The 10,319-nt window shown below is 48.2% G+C and overlaps 1 protein-coding gene across 1 annotated transcript in view; it reads right to left on the reverse strand.

The window, feature by feature from the left end:
* The window catches only part of SUDS3 (SDS3 homolog, SIN3A corepressor complex component), a 36,618-nt gene extending 26,525 nt beyond the window's left edge, over positions 1-10,093 (reverse strand). The window contains exons 1-5 of the mRNA XM_068989565.1: positions 9,827-10,093; positions 7,224-7,293; positions 4,569-4,624; positions 3,099-3,170; positions 24-43 (exon numbers count right to left, since the gene is read on the reverse strand). Of these exons, the coding sequence (XP_068845666.1) occupies positions 24-43; positions 3,099-3,170; positions 4,569-4,624; positions 7,224-7,293; positions 9,827-9,968 (360 nt within the window). The 5' untranslated portion in view covers positions 9,969-10,093. The remainder of the gene's footprint in view (positions 1-23; positions 44-3,098; positions 3,171-4,568; positions 4,625-7,223; positions 7,294-9,826) is intronic.
* Positions 10,094-10,319: the final 226 nt, after the last annotated feature.

The following is a 10,319-nucleotide window of genomic DNA, read 5'->3' on the forward strand; positions in this document are numbered from 1 at the left end:
CCCAGAAGACCCGTGGTACTTACTTCCAGCTGGAGGAAGAGCTCTGAAAGAGAGAAAACATGCAATTAGATTCGCAAAGCTGTACCACCTTTCTAGAGAGTGACGTTAGGATTCATTTAGAAGCAGTAATTGCTTTCTGAGAGCACCGTTACACAGAGCACATGTTTCCATCAGTAAAGTGTGGCTACGTGAAGAGGCAGGACTAGTTAAAATCTGGCCCTGAACAGAATCCGCTCTGGCAGCTCTGCCCAAGGGCAAAAGGGGGCAGCAGCAACCAAGCTACCCTGGCAAAGCGAAAGTAAAGTTAGCCCTTCTTTCACTGAGCACACACCCTCAACAGTCCTAAGGGACAGAAGAAACAACTCAGTTAGTCCAGAAGCAGAGGCAATGTGGATGTTTTTAAAGCCTCGTGCACAGGGCTCTCTGTGGTGAGGAAGGACATTCCCTGAGCAGACAGAGGGCAGAGGCCCCCAGGCCTCCTGGGGCTCTGGTCACAGGCCACCCAGCCTCTGGTCACACCCAGGCCTCCACCCACAACACCCTCCAGGCTCTAACCACAACTCCAAGTTCTAGATCTGCTGCAGCCTCCTCAGCAGGGCCTTTCCCGAGGCCCCGCCACCCGCCAAGGCCCTCTCAGAGCGTCCACTCACAGGATCACCAACTAACTATTTAGCACCCACTGTGTGCCAGGAGAGTCGTGGCTGTTAACCCAGCAGCTCCCCCACCCCTAGACTACAAGGCCTCTGCGAACCCAGCAGCTAGAACAAAGTAAGTCCGTGGCTTCTCATCTTTTCTGGGTGACAGCAGAGCTGCTGCGAAGGTCCACAAAGACTGTTGGGGGAGTAACACCTCCAGGGGAAGCTGATCCCATCTGACAGGGTCTCCTGTGCAACCCCAACCAGTCCCACCGATTCATCCACCCACAGAGGAGCACATATGCACAGTCACACAAAACTGACAGCTTCAGTAACTTGGGATGAAGACTCCAACGTCAACCAACAATTGCTGAATGAGAAAATTAACTGAGGAAACAGACAAGCCAATCGCAATTTTCTAACCCTTAGAAGCTGCCATCCCGGCAGCACCAGGAAGCATGGCGCACATGAGCCCCAGTGCACCCAGCCCCACATACTCACTCCTATGATTGCTGCATTCGCACCGTGTGAACGGGCCAGACGTGTGAGGTCTGCGCCATTCTGAGACATCACACCTGCACCAACAAGTCAAGTGACAATTAGCACTCAGAGCTGGTGGTGGATGTTTCAAAGCAGCCAGACACCAGACGCAACAAAAACAGGTGGATTAGCACTGCAGGAAATGTGCTTTTTAAAGCTCAAGATGCGACTGATTCAGGAGCTCTTCTACATTTTCACCTGGGGATGGGTGTGGGGGTAGGGGGTGCTGATGAAAACCCAGAAGATTGAGAGTAGAGTTAAGTAAAACTTCCTTGGTGGCAGTGAATAACAACATGTCTGCCAAGGCAGGGGACACGGGTTCAGTCCCTGGTCCAGGAAGATTCCACATGCCATGGAGCAACTCAGCCCATGCGCCACAACTAGCGAGCCTGGGTGCTGCAACTACTGAAGCCCATGCACCTTAGAGCCTGAGCTAAACTACAAGAGAAGCCCCCACAGTGAGAAGCCCGAGCACCACACTGAAGAGTAGCTCTGAATCACAGCAACTGCAAAAAGCCCGAGCAAGGCAACAAGACCCAGTGCAGCCAAAGAAAAGAGAGATAAAAATATAAATAAATTAAAAATTTTAAATGAGTAACCTAAAAAAAAAAGAGAGAAATCAACACTCAACCTAGAGTCCTCACTTAAGAGAAGAGGCTCACATCAATTTTCTTTCCCTCCTTGCATCTCAAACCAATTCCATGAGACGTTAGTATTCCTCTCTCTAGATGGGGAAACGGAGGCTCCAAGGGTAAACAGTCGCTTAGAGGTTTAGACCCTTAAGGGCTGGGAGGAAGCCCTCAACCTGGAACCTCGGCCTCTGACGTGCTACCTCCTTTCCCTGCTAAAAAGGGACTCCAGGAAGAAAGCTCCAGGAAAAATGCCCTGAGGAGACACCTCAGGAATTTAGAATGAGGGGGTGGCAGTGGAGTGGGAGCGGAGCTGGGTCACCACGGAGGCTCATCCCCCACTTTTCCTGCATCCCCCACACCCCGCAGCTCCTTTGCTGTGCCTTGGTGCACATGGACACCTGCTCACTGAAGGAAAGAAGGCCTCCATCCATAGGAAGCTGGAAAGTCAATGGCTCAGACAGCAAGAGAACGGCAACTCGAGGAGCGGGGTCCAGACCTCCTTTTGGAACCAGGCGTGAGTTTCACCTCTGCAGGAACACGCACCATACTGGCCCAGAAAATGCCGGCCAAGGAGCTTCAAGAGTCACCACTTATAGAAGATTTCCCAGAAGCGCAGGGATCTGTGTTTACACGCTATTTCAACATTGATCCCATCTTACTTTTCGTGTGACTCTGAGTCACAATGTTCCTTAACCTGGATATGTTTTTTAAGATCTTCTACCAAAGAAATGGTGAGTTTCCTAAAGTCAAGGACAAGGCATTTCATGGCTGTATGTCCTCAAAGAGCAGGGATGGAGCACAGGCTCAACACATGTGTTGAAGGAACACAGTTCCTATGCACAACAGACCAAAACACAGCCTTTCCCTCTAAATGCTTCTGATACCATACTTGAGGGGAATGACATGAGGGCACCCTGTCTTCTTGGAAGAAAAGACCAGAAGCAGCAAACTTAAAAATGGAGTGAAGGGGCCAACAACCCTTTTCCACATCAGCTCCTCTGTCATCTGCTAAGCCAACTACACAGATGTATGAAAAACCACACACGACCACTCTGGGGGCATCACGGAGGGAGCCTGACCGCAAGGTACCTCCGAAAACAACCTTGACTACAGGCCACGCGCTGGCAAAGAAGAACAGTTCTACGGAAGTGCAGCTTTGGAGTCTCCCAAAACTCGCCCCACAATGGGATGTCTGAGACACATTTTGGAGAATGGCTCTTCTGGCCACAGTATGTCCAAATTGCTGAAAATCTGGATTAACTGGGTTTACTTCCAGTTTAGAGAGCCTCACCTGCATTTCGTATCCTCTCTTTGTACTGCTGATCTAACTTCTTCATCCTCTTCTGATATTCTTGTAATGTACCTGAGAGAGATTCATAAAATAGTTACTGTGAAGATAAGACTGCTCTACACTTTGGTTCCTAAAATTATTTTTTAGCATCGACAGTGAATGTTTTAAATAACATTAGAGGAAAACACACTGTGAATAGGCACCCACGAACAGAACCATCTCGGTTCCTGGGCAAGGCGCACAGCAGAAATCACCCCAACCGTGGTTTTAAGACTCTCGAGCAAGTGAGGAGTCGAAGAAAGGAGCAGCCACCCACCAGGGACCCTCATCATTCGATGCTGCAGCTTTGGTCCATGGGCCTCCCTCTACTGAAGAAGCTCCTTCCCCCACAGTAAGGTCTAGGTCAAGGCCATCCAGTAGAACTTACTGTGCAACGGCGGAAACAGGCTATATGGAACCACTAGTCACATGGGGCAGTTGAACATGGGGCCACTAGTCACATACGGCAGTTGAACATGGGGCTAGTACCAGCAAAGAGCTGAATTATTAATTTTATCTAGTCAAATGTAGGCAGCCACACATGGCTAGTGACAGACACTCCAGCACAGAGCCTGATCAAGTGGCTCTTCCCAGAAACAGCTAATGAGGAGGGTCCCAATTCGTGTGGGAAGTTGCCTTCTGATGACTGCTTCAGTGGGATACGTTAATGGCACCTTTTTCACAATTCCTCACTCAACCCTGCCAAGCACACCTTACAGACCTGCTAGAGGGGGCTGTATTTCTTTCTCTGGCAACACCTCCTTTCCCACAGGAAGGAAAACTAAAACAGAGACATGCGATCGCAAGTCACAGGAGTGTGTTTCACTCTGCAGGGGAAATCAAGGTTTGCAACCACTGGCCCTGAGCTGTCACAGGGCACCCGGATGAGCTGGTTGCTCCTCACACACAATCTCACTTGCCTCCATTTTCTTCATTTCACAGAACAGAAGATAAATTAAGGAGGAGACAGTGATGTGCCCAAGGTCAAGTTTCTAGAAAGAAGTGAAGGTGGGATTCAAACTCATGACAGGACTTGAGAGCCTGTGCTCTTCCCCCGTGCTAAACTGCCTCTAGCAGCAAACAGCCTTCAAGAAGGCGCATCCCACCTGTCATTTACGACACAAAGAGAGCAAACAGGGGATGACCCACAGCTCATTAGCATCTAGTTTAGAAAGGACAGTACAATTATATTCATTCTTGGTAAAAGCATCTCTCCTAAAATCAGCCAGCTTTTGGCATGGTGGTTTTCAGTACTTGCTCTGCAGGCCTTCAGTGAGATTTCAAAAAAGTCTGAAAATGGCCACTTTAATGACAGCTAAGATCAACCAAACCAAATTTTAAATCACACCCGCTGAGAAGTGAAATACACAGATTTCAAAGGTGTGTAATATTAGGAAGGATGTTTAGAAAAGGATGAAATCCCACACCAACCTTCCTGCAGTTGTTGCAACTGTCTCTTGAGAGAAGCCAGTTTATCCTGATACATCCTGTTTAAAAGAAAAGAAAAAAAAAGCCACACTCAGAGACAAAAACAACCAATACCCAAGTCCACAATAATCTGCACACAGAAACTGCCTGGGTTTTTATGGGAATGTCATTAATGTCCTTTAGTGAGAGAGAAAATGAAAGCCTGCTGGTGTTTTAAAATATGCCCACAGCTAAAGGGAACAGAAAGAGATAAGGCTTCTGTGTTCTTGAAAGGCAGGTACTCCTGTGTTCTCTCATTTTTAGAGAATCAGTCTAAAATCCACATATGAAGACACACAAATTTTAATAAAAATAATAATAATGTGTTAAGCAAGAATATAAAGAAAAATTGAAAGTGTAATGCCATTTTCTTCAAGATTCAGAAGGGTAACATACACACAAAAACATAAAAAGCATTAAACACGGCTCTTATATCAACTCTGAAATTAGATTATAAACTAAAAGGAGTAAGATTATGCTTCCAACCACATTTTTCTGTATAGATAGCACAGCTGTGTAAGCACTAAGTTAATAAACACTCATGTCGTTTTTAAAAACACTACTCTTTTATGATCCGAGAAATAACAGCAATGCAGTGACAAAAGTAAAAACGCAGATTTGCAGCCCCAGAAGGGTAAGAACACAGCACACTGGAAGCAAAAGAACTTGGCATGTTACTTCTCCCCCCTCGCACTGAATGGATCATAGGCAACTGTGCATCCTGGTAAATCTGCTCAAACTGTGAATGCCACACATAAATTACATTTCAGCCATATTTTTGCTTCTACCTGAAAAACACACTCAATTTCACGAGAACAAAATAGACTTGCAACCCAAAAGAACACCGTCCAACAGGTAACAGGAAGGACAGCCTTATGACTGCTCAAATAAGCAATGTAAATACAATCCATCTGTCTATAGGCTGAGGAAGAATAAGAATCTGAGAATGACAGGGAAGCCCAGATTCTTTTAGGGAGAACTCTGATGTACTTTCAGTGCTTTAAATTTAATTAAAATTACTTTCACCATCATCAAATATTAGGGGGTATATTCACTTAAACATGCTAAGAATAGAAGAGGGAAGAGATAGGTAAACTGCACACAAAAAGCCAGTATTTGGAACCCAGTGTTTTAAATTGTCCACCACAGAGTGTGACAGACGACGCCTTTGAATCCTTAGTCTGCCTTTAAAAGAGAATATTAATAGATTCAAGAAGTAAATAATAAGAAAATTCAGATTAGGGAAGAAAACAGGTGTGGAAAAATACATCTCAAATGGGTCCAGGTAAGTCAGTAACAAGCCTGGAGAGAGGGCAAGTGAAAGAAAAAAAAAAAAGCCAGCAGCACAGTTTCACAGCTAAAGTTGTGAGAAAAATCACATCAGTTATTAACGCCGTTCTCCATTCGACCCTGGACAGATTTAGCTGAGTTTCCCCTTTATATTCCAAAGCTTGAAAGGGTAACAGAAAGCAGAGGATGATCACAAAATATTTGCATACGAAAACATTCCCTAAGGAAAAGAATGTAGATCATCTAGTTTAAAGGTAAAGAATTTGAGGGCTTCCCTGGAGAAGGAAATGGCAACCCACTCCAGTGTTCTTGCCTGGAGAATCCCAGGGACGGGGGAGCCTGGTGGGCTGCCGTCTATGGGGTCGCACAGAGTCGGACACGACTGAAGCGACTCAGCAGCAGCTGATAGCTCAGTTGGTAAAGAATCTGTCTGCAGTTTAGGAGATTCCAGTTTGATTCCTGGGTCAGGAAGATCCCCTGGAGAAGGGATAGCCTATATATTCCAGTATTCTTGGGCTTCCCTGGTGGCTCAGCTGGTAAAGAATCTGCCTGCAATGCAGGAGACCTGGGTTTGATCCGTGGGTTGGGAAGATCCCCTGGACAAGGAAAAGACTACCCACTCCAGCACTCTGGCCTGGAGAATTCCATGGACTATTTAGTCTACGGGGTCACAAAGAGTCAAAAAGACAACTGAGCAACTTTCACTTCACCTCAAAGAATTTGAAAAGCCAAGGCTAGATTCTCAAAATACATTCCACAAATATTTATCAGATCTGTGTTATGCTCTCTTGAGTGTTGGATAAGAGGGAGTGCTTTCAGTTGCTCTGAGCTGTGGCTCCACTGAGGCTTGGGTGTGGGCGCAGGGTGAGCAGAAAGGGCACTAGAGCAGGAGTCAGGGGCCCGGCCTTGCTCTCCAAGCCTGGTCTCCCGAGCTCTCCTGGCATCTACACGCAGCCCTGCCTTGGTCAGTGCTCAGTGCAGTCACACCCACCTGAGAACCAAGGGGCTGCAAAACACCATTTCCCCTCTCCAAGCAAAGGTTTCACTTAGAAAAGGGGGTGGGGGGAGGGACCAATGCGTCCCCCCTTCCCTCCTCCATGGTCTTCTTCCTCTGGGACAGCTTCCTCCAGGTTCTTTCTAGCCTAACCCTCAAAAGATTCTTATCACAGGAAGACTAGTTAAATGTGACAAATTTAAAGGGGGGAAATTGCACCCACATGCATGGTCTTCGGAAGCACTATGTGAAAACCATTGTTACACCAGGCCACCATTAAAGATGCCCTTGTCAATTCTGTATTCCAAAGAAAAAACGTAAAAAATCATACTCACTGTTCCTTCATTTCTACATAGTCTTCTTCATCATGCTTTGCCAGGTCAGTTTCACTAGCATCCTCAGTGTCTGAGCAAAATTAGGGGATAAGGGTTTGTTAAAATCATAATTCACAGAGTTGGTATCACTTGATATAGTGACACTTGACAGACTTCTGAAAAATGAATTTCTACTCAATGCAGACCTGCATGAAGCCATCAAAGAAACAAGAAAGCGCCATTTCCAACTTGTATACAGCCAGACTTATAAAAAGAGCTTGCCTTTATCTGAACTGCAGCCAGAGAACAGGATGCATCAGACACAACTGGTCACAGTCAAGGCTGTAACTGGCAGAAACAACACTGGCAGTTCAGGAAAAGGAGATGTGGGTGTAAGACTGGAAAACTACAAGCAGCAAGCTTTGCTCCTACTCCAAACAACCTAATACATGCATCCTCTTTTGGTATATGCCCAATTTGAATCCCTATGAGATTTTACATCATATATTCCAGGGGGCACAGTGGTAAAGAATCTGCCTGCCAATGCAGGAGACTCAAGAGATGGAGGTTCGATCCCTGGTCAGGAAGATCCCCTGGAGAATCCACTCCAGTATTGTTACCTGGGAAATCCCATGGACAGAGGAGTCTGGTGGACTACAGTCCATGGGGCTGTAAAGAATCAGACAGAACTGAGCAAGCACATATACAAAGGAGAATCCAAACCAACTAAAGGAACTCTAACTACAGAAATATTTTCAAAGGGAGAAGGAAGGGGACAAGAATATTAAACAGAAACTGTTCCAGAAGACTAAACAGTTTTTAGAGTAAGCAAATGGCTGGAGTGTCTACCTAATTTCAACAGTCCTATTTGAGGGGGAAACGAAAATCAATTTTTGCTTCACTGCTCCCCCTTGTGGGCATTAAAAGCAATACAAGGGATTCACCTTCAAATTCTCTGGTTAAGCCTTGCCTTCAACCAGAATTGTAGCAAGTTCCTTCAACTTTGTAACTGCACACACAGCTGCCTTTTTAAAGCCTGCTGCAGATCCAATCCTCCATCCCACCTTTCCTCCCTCCTTCAATGAAGGAGCCTACCCTGAGTAGTACCTGTCTGCCACTCACAGTGAAATGATTAATAAAACATAATCCTGATTCCAGACAGCTGCTCTAGCTTTTGCTCCACCGTGCTATTTTGAGCCAGACCAGTCCACCCAAATGTTTCTCTTTATCTCTCTTCTTTCTTCTCTCTTGTCCTTTCAAAACTTCTTCACCTTTCACCTCCTGCGGCCAGCTCCTTCCTCAGTTCCTCAAAAAGTGTTCCTCACACTTGCCAAACTTCAGTAATGATAATATAGACTGTGGAACTGAAAAAATAACACCTGAGCTGCTGCTGCTGCTGCTGCTGCTAAGTCGGTTCAGTCGTGTCCGACTCTGTGCAATCCCACAGAGCCCACCAGGCTCCGCCATGGGTTGCCATTTCCTTCTCCAATGCATGAGAGTGAAAAGTGAAAGTGAAATCACTCAGTCGTGTCCGACTCTTAGCGACCCCACGGCCTGCAGCCTACCAGGCTCCTGCGTCCATGGGATTCTCCAGGCAAGAGTACTGGAGTGGGTTGCCATTGCCTTCTCCAACACCTGAGCATCATTAAGCAAATCCGTACCTTCTGCTCCCTGAGCGTGTTTCCCCAATGGTAAACACTGAGTATTTTTATCAAGGACCAGTTCACATCCTTTAAGCCAGTGTGTGTGCTTAGTTGCTAAGTCCTCGCTGGCTCTTTTTGCGACCCCATGGACTGTAGTCCACCGGGCTCCTCTGTCCATGGGATTTCCCAGGCAAGCAAAATGGAGCGGTTGCCATTTCCTTCTTCAGGGGATTATCCCCACCCAGGGATCGAACCCGTGTCTCCTTCTGTATTGACAGGGGGATTCTTTACAACTGAGCCACTAGGGAAGATCTGCTTTAGGCCTGAAGCTCATTTAATCCTGGCACCTACGCTAGGAAGCAGGTACTACTGCGAGCCCCACTGCTGTTAGAGAAACTGAGACTCACAAGCTTAAGTAAATTGCCTGATATCATTAAGCTGGGTTCATTGAGCCAAATTTAGATCTAATTCGATCTGGTCGATCTCAGGTCTCCTTTTAACCAACCTGTGAGCGGGGCTGACTTAAGCATTTCCCGGGGCGGCAGGGGCCGCGTGGGGACACTTTGGTAACTAGGAAGCTAATGTGGGCTTTTGCTCAGATCCTCTCAGGAACTAAAAGGCGAGGAGTGCTCAATAGACCCAATGAAAGGCGGCTTTCACTCCAACCGGTGAAAAGCTGAAGTTCAAACAGAGACAGCTGGGAGGAGACGAGCAGAACCTTAAAGGGACCTACAAGCTCTGATAACAGCTCCTTAAAACCCTTCTCCGCGTTAACTGTCGGCAACCAAGTCCTCAGAGGTTCCCCCTTCCCCAACACAGGTCGGGGGAACTTCCGGGAGCCGCGCTCCTCCGGGCGGCCCCTCCAGCCGACCCCCAAGGCCCAGAAGTTGCCCCCGCCCCGCCCCGCCCCCAGACAGCCCCACCCCTTCCCGCAGCCGTCCCACCCCGGCACAGGGCTGCCCAGCCGGCGGGAAGACGGACCTTCGTCCGACTCGCGGCCCCGGCAGCTGCGCTCGTCATCCTCGGCGCTCTCCAGTTCTTCGTCCTCCTCCGGGTAGTACTCCGGGGCCGGCGGCGCTCCAGCCGGGGCCGGAGCAGGCGCCAAAAGCCCCGCAGCACTCATGTCGCCTCCGCCCGAAGCTGAGCGTGCCCCCCGGGAACCACAGCCACCCGCCCTCCAGGCTCTACGTCCGCGTCGCAGCGCCTGAGGGAGCCGCCGACTCCGAGAGCCGGAGCGCCGGCGACCCCTTCCCCGTCTTCGCCAAGCTCCGCCCCGCGCGCCCGCTCTCGGCAACGGGGGCCTCGCGCCTGCGGTAACTTCCGGGTCGCGAGCTGCCTGACGACCGCCTGACTCCGCCATCCTAGAGGGAGTGGCGAGGCCGCCAGTCGCCCTCTTCTTCTTAACGCCATCTCCTTCATCGCCGTCTTTAAAATCCTCGACGGGTAGAGGGGAGGGGCACAGACAGGCTCTCGA

This window comes from Capricornis sumatraensis, chromosome 17 (genome assembly GCF_032405125.1).
Source record: "Capricornis sumatraensis isolate serow.1 chromosome 17, serow.2, whole genome shotgun sequence".
NCBI lineage: Eukaryota > Metazoa > Chordata > Mammalia > Artiodactyla > Bovidae > Capricornis > Capricornis sumatraensis.